An 18,570-nucleotide genomic window follows, 5' to 3' on the forward strand; every position below is an offset into this window, starting at 1 on the left:
CATTTCTTATTCCTGGGGGAGGTAAAATTGCATGCTCTATTTGAATAAATAAGGTTTGGTGATTCGGTGCTTTTTCTCCGATGAAGTCCTTTGTTGTGTTGGCAGTTTTTTTTTTTTGTCATTGTCTTGTTGCATGATGAAACTTCCTCCAATAGGTTTGAATGCATTTTTCTGCATACTGAAACCCAAGTGTCTTCAGTTGACGAGGGAAAAAAAATGGAATTTACCTCACTGTTTCAAAACGTTTGGAGCGGACCGTACATCACATTTTCTACAAGATACACGGAATGCATTCAGGGTGCATTTACAACACAGGAATGTGCATACACAACTGTGACCTGGTATATGATCAATTTCCTTATTTTTGTAATTTAATTTTTAAAAATCGATTTCAACTCCGGTGGCATGGTGGCTCAGCTGGAAAGCATTGGCCTCACAATTTTTAGGACTCTGCTTCAATCCAAGCCCTCCCTGCGTGGAATTTGCATGTTCTCAATGTGCCTGCCTGGGTTTTCTTGGGCACTCCAGTTTCTTCCCAGATCCCCAATACATGCAACATTAACTGGACACTCTAAATTCCCCAAGGTGGGATTGTGATTGCGACTGTTAGTTTCTATGTCCCCTACGATTGGCTGGCAACCAGTTCATGTTGACCGCAGGGATAGGCGCCAGCACTTCCACCACCCTTGTAAGGATAAGCGGCTATGAACATGGATGGATGGATATTTCAAGTCCCCTGAGCATCCCCACAGTGAGACAGTGAGACAAATCACCACTCATCAGATCTGAGACTCACGGTACAAAATTATTATACTATAGTTAACACAAGACAAGATGAAGAGGGTGTATAAACCTACATAAGGTCTTTTACAACTATTGAGGGGATAATTAACATTAACTGACACAACACAGGAATAATGATTATTCATCATCAGGAAATATGATAATCAAGATAGCTGATAACCAGTATTTGTAACTATATTTGTTTATGTTCAAAGGGAAAACGTTGTCAACATTTTGAATGGTACAAACTTAACTTCATTTAATTGCCTTGACGGACATCTCATCAACACGGCTGTGGAATGATTTGTGTTCTCTCTGAATGGCAATTTTCAATTTTTTTTCAATTTTGATTTGTTCATACAAGACATTTTGTCTGGAACACAAAATAAAAATACAGTAAATAGTCAAATATCAAGTGGCCCAAATAAATCCCAGTCAAAAAATGTGGTTGGACAAATCCTTTTCAATAAATATAGTTAGGTTCTAATACTTATAATAAATTAAAAATAACTATTTGGAATGTCTGCCATTTAAACAGTATTTTGTCGTCTTCTACTTCTGTTCATGGTGTGATTATTAAACACGGGAACTTCAAAAGCCAAGCGAAACAAGTTCACATACAAACTCACTTCCAGTGAAATTGAATGTTGTTAAACATTAAAACAGAAAACAATAATCATTTTTAACCTATATTTAACTGTATACACTACAAAGACATTTAATGTTCAAACTAATACACTTGGTGTTTAGCGAATAATCAGTAACTTACAATTTTATGGCTCAAGCATGTTCCAAAAAAGCTGGGACAGGTGGCAAGAAAACTGAGAAAATTGAGGAATTCTCATCAAACATCTGTTTCCCACAGGTGAACAGGCTAATTGGGAACAGGTGGGTGGCATTATTGGGTTCAAAAGGAGCTTCCGTGAATCACTGTCATTAGACAATAGTCTTAACAGTTTAAGGATAATGTTCCTCAACGTGTAATTTAAAGGAGTCTAGGGATTTCATCATCTGCAGTACATTTTATCAAAAGGTTTACAGATTTCTTGAGAAATCGTTGCATATAAGCGTCAAGGCCGTAAACCAACATTGAATGCCTCTGACCTTTGATATCACCACATGGGCTCAGTAACATTACAGAAAACCAATGTCAATAAATAAAGTTTGGTACAATAAATCAATTTACATTCTCCATTACAGCGGCTCATTGATTCTCCTCACTGCAATACACAAACGAGGATGCACGTCGTCATTTTAAATGAGTTTTAATGGGAACTAAGAGGAAATCTACAACAGACAAAACGATATAAAACACAAACAAAGGAGGCTGAGTTGTGACATGGGAGGGGTGGGGGTGTGGGGGGCAGTGAGTGTGGGAATGGCCACAGTCATACTGTAGTAGGATTCACTGTTCTCATTAATTTAACCCAAATATGCACCCATCGGTACTATTAGTAAGCCGCAAGGTTGCACTAACAAGCAGTGACCAAGGTCAAGGTAGGCGGTATGAGCTTCCGGGTGGAGCCTGAGGAAACAGACGCTCATAGGAGTTTCAGAGGGGGCACATGGTGCCTGTTTCTGTCTGCTTCGAGTGCGGGCAAGTATGCTCGGCCATTGAGGCTGCTCTTTGATGCGTTCATCTCACCTTGGTGAGGGTGAGACCGTGCAGTTTGATTGGGAAGGTCCGGGCTAACCTCAGCAGACCCGAAAACACAAAGCACAAGCCAGGAAGAGTGCGTCAAGTGAGTGGCCCGAGAGAACGTCCAGAGAGTGGGGCCCTAGAGGAAGCTAGCCAAGCGTGGTGTTGGTCCTTTCTATCCCTGAAGAAGGGACAACTGAGTGTTTTCATATCTGTGCTCGAAATGGGGGCCAGACTTTGCCTCTTTTTCTTATTTTTCATCTTAAGATTAATTTTGTTCAAACCAGTGGATTTATATAAAGCATCAATTATTGGGTTTCAGATAATGAAAACATTTTGCTTGTAGCAGTGATTAGTCCTTTGGCCAAAGGTTCATGCGTTATATGATTTATAGATTGTTGCAAATATCTCACTGTTTGTGATAGCATTTGTGTCTTTCATTTTTCTTGTTGGCACAATTAAGACAAATTCAACATGAGACATTCAAATTTACAGTAATCCAGTCAGCACTGGTGTTCATTGTACTGTTCAAAATATATTTTCGTCATATCCTCCTCGTGTTAGCGAAGAAGACTTGCATCTGCTGTGTTGTTCCATCACCTGTAAGTGTCACTGTTGATCTGTTCATTGTCCCAACCCGGCGGCCCAAATGGTGTCACTTTCAAGTGGGCAAGAGACCCTCTGGCTGTAGGGTCCGTCTGTAGTGGCGATTAGTTTACTGCCACCATACCAGCCATGGCTGTCCAGTCTGTCCTCTAAGTTGAAGTTGAAGTTGAAATCCATTTTGTGTCAGAGTGCCAAAACAAATGGCTCTTTGTCTTTGCGTTCTAGTGGGAACCTGAACAGAGGTCGATGAACTGCAGGGTGTCATCTTCATGTGTCATGTTTGCTACAGTTGTTCAATGAATCTTATGCGAACTAGTGTGGGTACGGCGTGCTTGCAGTCCAGACCAGTCTCCCATGGTTATGGATGCAAAGTTAAAAAGCCAGCATCTGTGATGGCATGGGGATGTGTTAGTGCCATTGGCATGGGTAAATTACGTATCTGTCAAGGGACCATTAATGCTAATGGGTACATACAGGTTTTGGAGAAACATATGCTGCCATACATGCAATATCTTTTTCATGGACGCCCATGCTTATTTCAGCAAAACAATGCCAAACTACAGTTTCCACGTTTTACAACAGCATGCCTTTGTGGTAAAACAGTGCAGAAACTAGACTGGGCTGCCTGCAGTCCAGACCTGTCTCCCATTGAAAATGTGTAGCACATTATGAACCGTAAAATACCACAAGGGAGCCCCTGGAGGGCTGAACAGCTGAAGCTGTACATCAGGCAACATTTGGAAAGAATTCCATCTACACAGTTTCAATAATTGGTGTCCTCAGTTCCCAAAACATTTATTGAACATTGTTCAAAGAAAAGGTGATGTAACACATGGTGGTAAACATGACCCTGTCCCAGCCTTTTTGGAATGTGTTGCAGCCATAAAAATCTCCAATGAATGGTTGAATGCTAAAAACTATTTATTAGATTGAACATTAAATGTATTTGTGTATTACATTAAATGTAATTAATATTAATTAATATTAAATTGAGCAGGATTTGCAAATCATGTTTTTTTTTTTTTTATTTGTTCAACACAAAGTCCCACCTTCATTGGAATTGGATTTGTATTTTGAGAGGTACTTTTAGATTGTGATTGCCTACAATAAGCAAACTAAGGATACACGCAGTTTGCAGCAGGGGGATGAGGCCTGTTTTAAAACCAAAAAAAAAATGTTAAGTTGACCACAAATTTATGCGTCAAGTTCCTAAAAAAATATTAATAAAAAGCATATTTGCGCCACCTGGCACCATTTGGCCACTGTCCATGTTTACCGCACGGACTTCTGTTACAGACGGACGCACTGTTGGACCAGTGAAAAACATTGCCAAACGCAACAGAGAAGCATCTGTAAGTGATTTTTAAGACACTTTATTAGATGTGTAATATGGATATTACAAGGTGTTTGAGTGAACTGAATGGTAGTGGGTTTTTTTTTTTCTATAAACCTAAAATGGTAATTGCTTGGACGCTAATGCTAATTGCCACGACTAACCATTAAGCAGAGGCACATTTTTTAGTGTGAAATTCTTTATGAATTTCATATCATAGGCTCAAAAGCAAGATATGAAGTTTAAGGATAGAAGTCCAGCCCTCATAAATGAGAATAAAATACATGTTAGTAGTACCAAAACAAAAGACAGAAGGGCGATATGACTCAAATACTTATAGGATATCTATAGGATAGGAGAATTGATTGTAAAAATATCTGATAGTGACAATCCTCGCAGGGAGTTGGGAGCCTCTCCTGCTTGGGTAAGCATATGTGATGTCAAGCAATGGGCTATCTCAAATGCAGTGGACCATACAGTGTTGAATTATTCCAGTAGTTCCAATCCCAATTCCATACCACAGCACTCATGTCAGTCTTTAGGGTGTCTCAATTCTCCCTCAAGCTTATGTATGATCAGACCCCCTAAATACTACATACTCCTCCAATCGAGTGGTTCTGGACTTCACTTGAAAGTGAGCAGTATGGGACACCACCTCCGCTGATTGATGAAGAGGTTACTTACAAGAAGGTGGAACAGACAGAAGGAACGATATAAATGTACGCAAGTGTAATTATTGATATTCATATTATTGACAGTCATGTTTTTATCAACATAAATACTATCCTTGGTTTGAATTGTTGATAAATGGATTGTTTAATAAGCTCCCATATTGCTAGTCTACCATCAGACTATGGTGACAATTTGCACCAAATTGATGTCATGATAATATACTGCATTTTAGCAACAATTAGACAGAATTATTCAGGAGCTAAGTAACATTCAGAAGCTGTGTAGCTAATGGCACATTGCTAGTCACTATGTTTCTGACTGACAATTTGTTTCCGTATAGTTTAGTTGTATTTAATCATCTTTAATATAGTGTAGTCCTTCATTGTCATGAATTCGTTAGCTCTGAATCTCCTCGTCTGACATTGAGTTTTACTAAAAAACATGAGGCCAATGTAATAACTGGACACATTTTCATCTACAGGGATACTACAAGACAACCGCTTGATATAACAGAACACACCATTCCAGAACCTAAAGCTGTAGTAGTAAAAAAAAGACAATGGACACGTAAATGCAATTTTAATGTTTGGAATATGAACAAATACAACATGAGACTAAGGAAAAAGTAGGTAAGTTTTTACTTTCCAGCTAAAATGTGACTACTGTATTTTAATTTGTTCTTTGTAAATTTTATTACCATTATATAATTCCATTTTATATTCATGTTTTATAATTTCCTATTTTACATATATTCAAAATTACACAAAAAATATGCAATTCCTAATTAAATAATTACACATCCACCATATCATATGAAAAGTCTCTGTTCAAAAACTTTGTTACTTAGGCTATGTTCACATTGCAGTTAGATTCATATTTTTTTTTTTGGACGTATATTTGATTGATTTATATTTTATGTCAATGTGAACAGTAAAATCATATTTTTTTCATAGCTGACCCATGCTTCTTTCATAATGTGGGTATAAATTTGATATATATCCCATATGAGTACATTATGGACAGTCATCTGACAAATATATCACCAAAAGACGACAAATGTCACAAGAGTACCACACAAGAGAAGCAACAACATATGTCAGACAAAGAAGCAGAAAACAGGCAGTGGCAAAATTAAGATACTTTAAGGTTGATTAATATAAAAATGTTGCATCTGGTAGTACAAACTTCTTGAAATTGACACAAATGGGTCATAAGGAGACCTCCAAGAGGTTCTATATCTACTTTCGTAAATATGACGCCTTGTTGTTTTGCTAATACATGCAACGTCACTGATGCAGTCCATCCGCAGTACAAGTCACATTTGTTTTTGTTATGTGAATGACTCCACAAAAGGATCGATTTAACAAAAAATCCTTATTGGGCATCATGTCCTACAGTGTGTACGTAGCCCAAGTGTTTTTGATATTTGCATGGCTCTATATTTTTTTCACCTCAATGCTGAAAATTGTGAGCGAGCCTAACTGATCTGAACTGACTGTGATAATAAAGTTGATTTCTCTTCTGTTTGAGATATTTCTTTTTTTGTTTTTTCCCTCCAAATGTTAATTTGTGTGTATTGTGGTTGTTGTCTGTGATATTTACTGGCTTGCGCTGGGTATCATAAGTCTCAAAATGTGTTCTTTCTTAAAAAAAAAAGTATTCAAAGAATTATGAATAAAATCTAGAAATTTACCATGCATGAAATATCAATAATTTCAAAATACCAGTCACCTTCAGAAACACCATCTTCTTATAGACTGCCAAACAAATTTAAATAAAAAAGCAGTGTTGTAATATTAATTTGACACAAGATGTTTTCTTGGAAATGTAAGCAATTGTCACGCCTCCCTATGACATAGACAGCAGGTGGTTTGGGGTGAAATGGCATTAGGCCAAGGGTGTCAAGCCCAATTTTGTCATGAGCCAAATTGTGGTTATGGTTTGCCTTTGAGGGTTTTTATGATGAAGACAAACCCATATAAATGTATGATTGCATCGTATTACATGTGCACATCTTGATGGATAGCTAGTTTTGAAATCAGAACCCGGTTGTTCAACTATTCATCCATCCATCCATCCATCCATTTATCTACCGCTTTTCCGGGTTGAGTCGCGGGGGAAGTAGCTTCAGCAGGGATACCCAGACTTCCCTTTCCCCAACCACTTCTTCCAGCTCTTCCGGAGAGGTCCCGAGGCGTTCGCAAGACAGCCGAGAGACATAGTCTCTCCAGTGTGTCCTGGGTTGTCCTCGGGGTCTCTTTCTGGTGGGACATGCCCGGCCCACCTCACCAGGAAGGCGTTCAGGAGGCATCCAAATCAGATGCCCCAGCCACCTCATCTGGCTCCTCTCAATGCGGAGGAGTAGCGGCTTGACACTAAGCCCCTCCCGGATGACTGAGCTTCTCACCCTATCTCCAAGGGAAAACCCAGACACCCTGCAGAGGAAACTGATTTCGGCCGTTTGTATCCGGGATCTTGTTCCTTCGGTCACGACCCACAGCTCATGCCCATAGGTGAGGGTAGGAGCGTAGATTTACTGGTAAATTGAGAGCTTCGCCTTTCGACTTAGCTCGCTCTTTACCACAATGGACCGATACAAAGTCTGCATCACTGCAGACGCTGCACCACTCCATCTGTCGATCTCCCGCTCCATTCTTCCCTCACTCGTGAATAAGATCCCAAGATACTTGAACTCATCCACTTGGGGAAGCATCTCATCCCCGACCTGGAGAGGGCACACCACCCTTTTCCGACTGAGGACCATAGTCTCTGATTTGGAGGTGCTGATTCTCATCCCAGCCGCTTCACACTCTGCTGCGAATCGCTCCAATGAGAGCTGGAGATCAAGGCTTGATGAAGCCAACAGAACCACATCATCTGCAAAGAGCAGAGGTGCGATGCTGAGGCCACCAAACCGGACACCCTCTACACCTCGGCTGCCCCTAGAAATTCTGTCCATAAAAATTATGAACAAAATCATGACAAAGGACAGCCTTGGTGGAGTCCAAATCTCACCGGAAACGAATCCGACTTAGTGCCGGCAATGCGGCCCAAACTCTGACAGCGGTCATATGGATCCTGAACAGCTCGTATCAAGGGATTCTGTACCCCATACTCCCGAAGAACCCCTCACAGGAACACGGTTGAATGCCTTCTCCAAGTCCACAAAACACATGTAGACTGGTTGGGTGAGCTGCCATGCACCCTCGAGGATCCTGCCGAGGGTGTAGAGCTGGTCCACTGTTCCACGGCCAAGACAAAAACCACATTGCTTCTCCTGAATCTGAGACTCGACTTCCCGACAGACCCTCCTCTCCAGTACTCCTGATTAGACCTTACCAGGGAGGCTGAGGAATGTGATCTCTCTGTAATTGGAACGCACCCTTTGGTCACCCTTCTTGAAAAGGAGGGCCACCACCCCAGTCTGCCAATCCAGAGGCACTGTCCCTGATGTCCACGCGATGTTGCAGAGGCGTGTCAACGAAGACAGCCCCACAACATCCAGAGCCTTTAGGAACTCCGGGCAAATCTCATCCACCCACGGGGCCCTGCCACCAAGGAGCTTTTTAACCATCTCGGTGACCTCCACCCCAGAGATAGAAATGCCCGCCTCAGAGCACCCAGACTCAACTTCCTCGTGGGAAGGCGTGTTGGTGGATTTGAGGTCTTCGAAGTATTCTCCCCACCGACTCAAAGCATCGCGAGTTGAGGTCAGCAGCGCCCCGTCCCCACTATACACAGTGTAGACGGTGCACTGCGTCCCCCTCCTGAGACGGTGGACTGTGGACCAGAATTTCCTCGAAGCCGGCCTGAAGTCGTTCTCCATGGCCTCACCAAACTCCTCCCCCACCTGGGTTTTTGCCTCAGTGACCACCAAAGCTGCATTCAGCTTGGCCAGCTGATACCTAAATGTTACCTTGGGAGTCCCACAGGCCAGAAATAGGACTCTTTCTTCATCTTGACAGCATCCCTCACTGTTGGTGTCCACCAACGTGTTCATGGGTTGCCGCCACGACAGGCACTGACCACCTTACAGCCACAGCTCTGGTCGGCCGCCTCAGCAATGGAGGCGCGGAACGTTGTCCACTCGGGTACAATGTCCCCCACCTCCTCTTGGACGTAAGCAAGGTTCTTTCAGAGGTCGGAGATGAAATTCCTTCTGACAGGGGAATCTGCCAGCCGTTCCCAGCAGACCCTCACAATACGTTAGGGCCTGTCACGTCGGACCGGCATCTTCACCCTCAATCGGAGCCAACTCACCACCAGGTGGTGATCAGTTGACAGCGCCGCTCCTCTCTTCACCCAAGTGTCCAAGACATGCGATGGCAAGTCCGATGACATGACCACAAAGTTGATCATTGAACTGCGACCTAGGGTGTCCTGGTCCCAAGTGGACATGTGAACACCCTTATGCTAAACACTGTGTTTGTTATAGACAATCCGTGATGAGCTCAGAAGTCCAGTTACAGAACACCACTCAAGTTCTGATCGGGGGACTGTTCTTTCCAATCGCACCCTTCCAGGTCTCACATAAGCACAAACAACAGTCAGGATCCATCCCCCTACCTGCAGGCGGAGGGAGGCCCCAACGTACAGGCACCGAGCCAGGGGGGAATAAGCATACCCACACCTGCTCAGCGTCTCTTCCCGTGGGCAACTGCAGAGTGGAACAGAATCCAACCCCTCCCAAGAGGAGTGGTGCCAGAGCCCAAGTGCTGCGTAGGGACGAGTCCGACTATATCTCGTTGGAACATCTCGACCTCACGCACCAACTCAGGCTCCATCCCTGCCAAAGAGGTGACATTCCATATCCCTAGAGCTAGTTTCTGTAGCCGGGGATCAGATCGCCAAGATCCCCGCCTTTGGCCACTGCCCAGGTAACATTTCTCCCGACCCCTATGACCCCTCTCACAGGTGGTGAGCCCATGGAAAGTGGGACCCAGGTTATCCTTTCGAGCTGTGCCTGGCCGAGCCCCATGGGTGCAGGCCCGGCCACCAGGTGCTCGCCTTCGAGCCCCACCTCCAGGCCTGGCTCCAGAGGGGCGCCCCGGTGACCCGTGTCCGGGCAAGGGGAACCACGATCTAATTTTTGTAGTCATCATGGGGGTTTTGGAGTCGTACTTTTTGTGGTCCCTCACCTAGGACCTGTTAGCCATGGGTGGCCAGGGGCATAAGGCCCAGAGACAACTTGGCTCCTCTCATCGAGATACACAAACCCTCAAGCAGGAGGGGTCAACTATTATTCGATTTATATTAAAAGGGTAATTGGGGCTAGCATGGCTCAGGTGGTGGAGGCGTTCGTGGGTTTCGTCCTCTGTCCTGGTGACGATGTCCATGTATTTTTGAGCAAGATACTGAGCCCTTAGTTTCTCATGATTCTGTGTCATCAGTAGGTGAACGAGAAGGAGGAAACAATGTTAAAGTGCTTTGACTACCTTGGAAAAGCACTGTACAAGTGAAATCCCATTTACCATTAGGAACAACAGATGCTGTTAATATCTTATATTAGAAGACAGCATTTTTGGTACTTAGAAAATGCCCACAACCCTAACCAGGATAAGTGGTGTTGAAAATGGATGGTTTGAGAAAAATATGAAATCGATGCACATCATTTTGTTTCGTAGGTTACAGGAAATTATCTGGTGGGCTGGATCTGGTCCACAGACTTTCAGTTTCATACCTGTCACTGATAACTGGATCAGGTTACAAGACAAATGTGGTCTTTCATGATTGCACTGTCAGACCATCCATCCATCCATTTTCCCTACTGCTTTTCCTAACTAGGTTTGTGGGTGTGCTTGAGCCTATCCTAGTGTACTGTGTGAGAGGCAGGGCTCAACCTTATTTGGTCGAACCCATTCACAGGCACATATAGACAACCTTTCACACTTACGGGCAATTTACTGTCTTCTATTAACCTCTACCATGCATAATTACAATAGCCATAAAATTCGGCAATATCTTGGTCAGCCACTGTCAGGACTACACAACATTCATTATGATATAACTGTTTCCCATCTTTTACAATTACTGGGCTTTGTCTTGTACAATATAACATTGTCAGGGAGGCAGGAACAGAAAACGTGTCACCGGGTAATGTGACTTGACACACCTGTTACCATAGCCTTGATATTTACAATAGAATGCCAACGTCTTGTGTGTGGGTGGTGGGAGAACAAAAAGATACTACTATAATAATCTGTTCAACTTGTCACATTTATTGTTGATTTATATTGCACTGGTTTTTCAAGAAAGCATAAACCTAGAACCCTATCTCACTGGTGGAGACGTCACCTTGACTGACTCGGTGATTTGGGAGAACAAAATATTGCTTGCGCTCTCACATTTTCTGGAGATGTCTAGTAGTACTGGTGCAACTGGTCGCACTATTTTTGTAAGGTACAGCATGACCATGGCATATCATAGTTTCGATTCACAGTGACTTGAGATATGATAGGTGTATATCTGTGTGTATGTGTCTATGTATCCACGTGTGTGTATATCGCTATATATAAATATCAAATTTTCTGTTATATTCCAGCCATTTGTTCAAATCATTTAAAATCGGCTGAGAAATGTAGTCCCTCTAGCTCGTCATGGGCTTTCCCTTGTGCCTCCTCCCAATGGTATGTTCCTGGAACACTTCACCAGGAGGCACCCTAATTCGATGGCCCAGCCACCTCATCTGGCTCCTCTCAATGTGTAGAAGCAGCAGCTCTGCTGCAAGCTTCCCGGATAACACAGCTTCTCAACCTATCTCTGAGAAGAGCTCAGACACCTTCCGAAGAAACTACATTTTAGCCGCCTTTATCTGGGATCTCATTCTTTTGGTCGTGACCCACAGCTCGTGACCATTGACAAGGGTGGAGAATATTTACGGACCAGTGAATTTAGAGCTCTACCTTTTGCCTTAGCCCCTTACCACAACGGTCAAAGTCCGGATTACTACAGACGCTACACTTATCAATCTCCCATTCCATCCTGCCATCAATCGTGAGCAAGACCCCCCACGTACTTGAACCATTTGGCGCAGGATCTCATCCCTGACCTGGAGAAGGCATGCCACCCTTTTCCAACTGAGCAGTATGGTCTCAGATTTAGAGACGCTGATTCTCATCTCAGCTGCTTCACACTCTCCTGCGAACCGGACCAAGTGAAGAGTTTTTGATCAGAGAAAATCACAGAACCACATCATCTGCAAAAAGCAGATATGCAATACTGATGCCACCAAAATCTGCCTATGAAAGTTATGAACAGAATCTATGACAAAGGGAAGCCTTGGCATAGTCCAACCCTCTTCAGAAACGAATCTGACTTACTGCCAGCAATGTTGACCAAACTCTGACACCGGTCGTACAGGGATAGAATGCCCCTTATCAAGGGTTTCGGTACCCCGTAATCTCAAAGCACCCCCCACAGGACCTCCTTAGGGACACGGTGGAATGCCTTCTCCAAGGCACATGTTGACACGGGCGAAATCCCATGTGCCCTCCAGGACCCTGTCGAGGGTGTAGAGCTGATCTACTGTTCTACGCCCAGATAAAAAACCACACTGCTTCTGCTGAATCTGAGATTCAAATTGCCGACTGACCCTTCTCTCCAGCACCCATAAATAGACCTTAACAGGAAGACTGAGGAATGTGAGCCACCTGAAGTTGGATCACGCCCTCTGATCCCCTTTCTTAAAAAGGGGGGCCAACACACTAGTCTGCCAATCCAGATGTACTTTCCCCAATGTCTATGAAATGTTAAAGAGGCATGTCAACTAGGACAGCCCACAACATACCAAGCCTTTAGGAAGTCTGGGCAAATCTCATCCACCTCCAGGGGCATAAGGAGTTTTTTTTAACCACCTCTGTGACCTCAACTCTAGAGGTAGGAGAGCCTGTCTTGGAGAACCCAGACTCTGCTTCCTCATGGTAAGTTTTCAATGGAATTGACGTCTGTATTATTTGCTCCATCAAATCAGAATGTGCCCAGTCTTTGTCAGCATCGCCCCATCTCAACTAGACAAAGTTTTGATGGTACACTGCTTCCAACTCCTGAAACGGCAGATAGTGGTCCAGAATTTCCTCAAAGCCGTCTGGAAGTCTCTCTGCAAACTCCCATGCCCAGGTTTTTGCTTCAGCGATCACCAAATCTGCATTCCGCTTGGCCACTCAATACCCATAAGCTGCCTCAGGAGTTACACAGCCCACAAAGGCCCAATAGGACTCCTCCTTCAGCTTCACGGCATACACCAACGGTTTTGGTGATTTCCACCACGACAGGCACAGATCACCTTACGACCACAGGTCCAGTCGGCCGCCTCGGCAATGGAAGTGCAACATGGTCCACTCGGACTCAGTCTCCCCTGCACCCCCCAGAACATTAGCAAAGTATTATTGGAGGCGGGAGTCTAAACTCCTTCTGTCAGATGTTTCCATTAGACCCTCAGAATATGTTTTGGCCTGCTGTTTCGGACTGGCATCTTCCCGCACCATCAGAGCCAACTCATCACCATGTGATGATTATATGGCAGCTCTACCCCTTACTTCACCTGAGTGTCCAAGACATGCGGCCACAGCTCTGATGACTCGACCACAAAATCGATTATTGAACTGCGACCCAGAGTGTCCTGGTAGCAAGTGCTTGTGTAGACATCCTTATGTTTGATCATGGTTTTCATTATGGACAATCCATGAAAGTCACAGAAGGTTAATAACTGAGTGCAGTTCCTCCTGATCATGACCTTCAAGGTGTCACTCTCTTTACCCATGTGAGCATTGAAGTACCCCAGCAGAATGATTGAGTCCCCAGCGGGAGCGCTTTGCAGCATCCCTTTCAAGGACTCCAAAAAGCATGCATTTCTATTTGGTGCATAGGCACAAACAGTGAGGACCCGTCCACCCACAGGCGAGGGGAGGCTGCCTTCTTTTCCACCATGGAGAACTCCAACGTTCAGTCCCTGAGCCAGATTACCCATGAGAAATAACAGTATGTTCAAAATGCCTTAGACCTTTTATAATCCAGATCTTCATTTGCACAGGAGATACAGTGACAGTACACTTGCTCTCTTGGATGCACAATATAATCAACCTTTTTCCTAATCATGTCAACTGCAGTGAAGAAAATACCGATTTCAACACCCTGCTATATTCCAAGTTCTCCCACTTATAAATCATAGGTCTGAAACTTTCATCATAATTGCATGTCCACTGTGTGAGAGATAATCTAAAATGAAAAATCCTGTCCTATCACAATGTATGTTTTTTTTTTAATGTGATACAGCTGCAAATAAGCATTTGAACACCTATCAGCTAGAATTCTGACCCTCAAAGACCTATTAGTTTGCCTTTAAAAGTCCTCCTCAACTCCATGCATTATCCTGAATCAGATGCACCTGTGTGAGGTCATTAGCTCCATAAAGACACCTGTCCACCCCATACAATCAGTAAGACTCAAACTTGTAACATGGCCAAGACCAAAGAGCTGTCCAAAGACACCAGAGACAAAATTGTACAACTCCACTTAGCTGGAAAGGGCGACGGAGAAATTGCCAAGCAAGCTTGGTGAAAAAAGTTGCACTGATGGAGCAATTATTAGAAAATGGAAGAACCCAAACATGACGGTCAATCTAAATCGGAGTGGAGCCCCATGCAAGATATCACCTCATTGGGTCTCAACAATCCTTAGAAAGTGAGGAATCAGCCCAGGACTGCACAACAGGACTTGGTCAATGACCTGAAAAGTGCTGGGACCACCGTTTCCAAGGTGACTGTTGGTAATTCACTAAGACGTCATGGTTTGAAATCATGCATGGCACGGAAGGTTCCCCTGCTTAAACAGGCACGTCAAGGCCAGTCTTAAGTTTGCCAATGACCATTTGGATGATACAGAGGAGTCATGGGAGAATGTTTTGTGGTGAAATGAGACCAAAATTGAACTTTTTGGTCATAATTCCTCTATGTTTGAAGGAAGATGAATGAGTTCCATCCCAAGAAGAGAGGATGACCACGGCCGTATATTGTGAGATTTTCGGGAACAACCTCTATCCCTTAGTAAGGGCATTGAAGATGCATCGCGGCTGGGTCTTTCAACATGAGAATGACCCAAACCACACAACCAGGAAAACCAAGGAGTGGCTCCCTAAGAAGCATATCAAGGTTCTGGCGTGGCCTAGCCAGTCTCCAGACCTAAACCCAATAGAATATATTTGGACGGAGCTGAAACTCTGCGTTTCTCAGCAACAGCCCAGAAACTTGTCTTATCTAGAGAAGATCTGTGTGGAGGAGTGGGCCAAAATCCCTCCTGGAATGTATGCACACCTGGTGAACAATTACAAGAAACGTTTGACCTCTGTAATTGCAAACAAAGGCTACTGTACCAAATATTTACATTGGTTTTCTCAGGTGTTCAAATACTTATAAACCGTTAAAAAATCATACATTGTGATTTCTGTATTTTATTTATTTTTTTTAGATTATCTCTCACAGTGGACATGCACCTACGATGAAAATTTCAGACCCCTCCATAATTTCTAAGTGGGAGAACTGGAGATATAGCAGGGTGTTCAAATACTTTTTTCTTCACTGTATAGTAATAATAAATCGTAAAAATGCAAATGTCTCCATAAAAGAAATGAAAGCAAAGCACACTGATTAAAATCTTTTTTTTTTTTTTTTTTCATACAGCTACATGGGAATCGGCTTGTCTGCACAAGGGGTCAACATGAATAGACTGCCAGGTGGGTAACGTGTGAGTAAAAGTGCACGAGAAGAACAGAATCTATTAAACATATATCCATCCATCCATTTTCTTAGCCGCTTATCCTCTCGATGGTCGCGGGAATGTTGTCAATGGGCAGGAGGCAGGGTACAACCTGAACTGCTTGCTAGCCAATCGCAGAGCACTTTGAGACAAACAGCCGCACTCACAATCACAGCTAAGGGCAATGTAAAGTGTCCAATTCAAGCCCAAGTGTCATCCCTATAAACATTCTAAAATAGATATTGTAATGAAAAATACATAGTTATTCACTTCAATGTCTATATGAAAAAATAAATGTGAGCGGAGAGTGCGTCATCCATCTACAAAGTTGCAGAAGTGTCATTCTACGATAGCCAAGTGGTCGCCATATTGGCTGCATCCTCTGTATGTGACATCATCCGGACATTCGCCAATGAATGAATGTACGCGATGAGCACCACAGTCGAGCCCGGGGCCCTTTCCTGCGCACACGTGGCTGAGTGAGGCATTCTCGGCTGGGTTCTTGAGAGTTGCCCCTGTCTGCAAAGACCGACACCCAGCCTTCGCAGAAGCCGTGACCGCTGAACGCGGCGCCTCAGCCGTTGTGGCTGTTTTTCGGTGCCGTGGTGGTATATAAAGGAGCCGAGCCGTGCTGCTTTTAGGGGTATGTTCATAGCCGCCGCAGTCCTCGAACGTCGAACCGGGTGCGTTACTGTGCGCACGTGGCTGAGTGAGGCATTCTTGGCTGGGTTCGCCGCCGTCCGCGCAGCAGCCTGACGCTGTCCGACGCGCACATCGACATATTTCGTACGCGGATATTTTATGTTATGAGAGACCGATTATGTGGTCTGCCCCATACTATTATTTTTTTTTTTTTAGTAGCTGTATACACACCTACCTGTCATTCGGAACCCACGAAGCTCTCGTCCTCTGCATCCGTGTAATCCATTTTTCACAACGAACCGTGTCTCTTGCAAACTAATGAAGGGTAAATCCATTCTCCCAAGTTTTCAAGCAATGTCCAGCAATGCAATGAGCCGGCATTTTGGCTAACACGAAGGAACAACGAGCTCCCTTCCCAGAGGTAAAACTAAAGGAAACAAATGAGTCCACTTGGGGGCGCCAATGTCATTTACGTCACTTCCTGCTTCTTCTCGAAAACAAATCCCTAGAGAGGATTTTCATGGCGGGAGTTTCAAAAAGCTGTATACGTCAAAATTATGTTTTGTGGTCAAAAAACACATGAGCCCATATTGGCTGACATTTTTTCATTATTAATATACTAAAAAACATCCATTTCATGACAGTAGCCCTTTAATGTTGCATGTTTTTGGGACGTGGGAGGAAACTGGAGTGCCTGGAGAAAAACCATGCAGGCACAGGGAGAACATGCAAACTTCACATAGGCGCGTCCGGGATTGAAACCGGGACCTCAGAACTGTGAGGCCAATGCTTTCCAGCTGTGCCATCGTGCCAGTAATTATATAATAAAGATTTTCTGTTTGGAAAATTGTGTATTTTAACAATGATACTTGCAAATAAAGTTATGCTCTTAGTCTGGATATTTTTTTTTACTTACAGTGCATAATGATGTTTGTTGTGCTCATTTAAAATGTTCCCCAGACTTCCATGGCTGCACTGAAACATTGACTCTTCTTGGGTGTTCTTTAAGGGATTTGGAAAATATTGAAGTCCCCACTCCCACTTGAGCCATCTTTTTAGTTGTGGTAAAAGCCTTTGTGTGTTCCAGCGATCCTATGACCTAAGTTGTCTGGGGCTTCATCCCCCGGGAAGGGTCACCTGCAGTGAAAAGGTCTTGGGATAGGGACCAGATGGAGTAAGACTCCATAAACACCTATGATTAATGCAAGTATTGGATCTATGTTTTCTCTGCACAATGCGGGTCACTGGGGTGCCCGACTGGAGCCAGTCCTTGAGGTGGAGTTCGAAGCCGAGCGCCTGGTGGCCAGGCCTTCACCCAGGTGCCTGGGGCGGGCACAGCTTGAAAGGGTAACTTTCCATTGGCTCACCACTTGTGGGAGGGGCCATAGTGGTTGCATCTAGTGTGAACTTGGCAGTGGCCAAAGGCAGGGACCTTGGCAATCTGATCCCTGGCTATAGAAGCTAGCTTGAGTGACATGGAATCCCTCCTCTCTGGGAGGCAAGGAGCCTGAGCTGGTGAGTCAGGTGAGTAGTTCCGACTAGGTACTTGGGCTCGCCTCCACAGACAACTAAGGCTCATGTACAATCCCCTTCGAAGGAGTTGGATCTCTCCACCCTGTAGTTCCCCACAGTTGGAGACGCCGAACAGGTGTGGGTATACTGTACTTATTGCCTCTTAGTTCACCACCTATACGTTCCGGTTCACCCCAATGAACAACATCGTAGCCTACCTCTGTCTTCTGGTTGGGACATGGGTCCTAACTATTGTTTGTGCCTATGCACCAAACATTATAAAATATTTCAAAGTCCCACCCTTTTTGGATTCCTTAGACTGAGTGCTGGAGAGCACTCCTGCTGAGGACCTCATAGTTCTGCTGAGGGTCTAAAGTGCTCATGTGAGTAATGACAGTGAGACCTGGAAAAGGGTGAATGGGAAGAACCCCTCCGATCAGAACCCGAGCTGTATTCTGTTACTGAACATTTGTGCTCATCACGAGTCGTCCATAACGAACATTATGTTCAAGCATAAAGGTGTTTACATGTGCCCTATACACAAGGACTCCTTAGGTTGCAGTTCGATAATCAACTATGTGGTTGTGTCATCAGACATGTGATCACATGTCTTGGGACACTTGGGTGAAGAGAG

The 18,570-nt window shown here is 44.0% G+C and overlaps 1 protein-coding gene across 2 annotated transcripts in view; it reads left to right on the forward strand.

Moving 5' to 3' along the window:
* The window catches only part of ranbp10 (RAN binding protein 10), a 66,012-nt gene that overhangs the window by 17,368 nt on the left and 30,074 nt on the right, over nucleotides 1-18,570 (forward strand). The window contains exons 1-2 of one of the 2 annotated variants that reach the window (XM_061822273.1): nucleotides 5,643-5,662; nucleotides 15,707-15,759. In XM_061822273.1, coding sequence (XP_061678257.1) covers nucleotides 15,711-15,759 — 49 coding nt within the window. In that variant the 5' untranslated portion in view covers nucleotides 5,643-5,662; nucleotides 15,707-15,710. Of the gene's footprint in view, nucleotides 1-5,642; nucleotides 5,663-15,706; nucleotides 15,760-18,570 lie in introns of those variants that run through there. The other variant, XM_061822272.1, reaches the window with a different exon arrangement.

The sequence above is a fragment of the Syngnathoides biaculeatus genome, chromosome 6 (assembly GCF_019802595.1).
Source record: "Syngnathoides biaculeatus isolate LvHL_M chromosome 6, ASM1980259v1, whole genome shotgun sequence".
Taxonomy (NCBI): domain Eukaryota; kingdom Metazoa; phylum Chordata; class Actinopteri; order Syngnathiformes; family Syngnathidae; genus Syngnathoides; species Syngnathoides biaculeatus.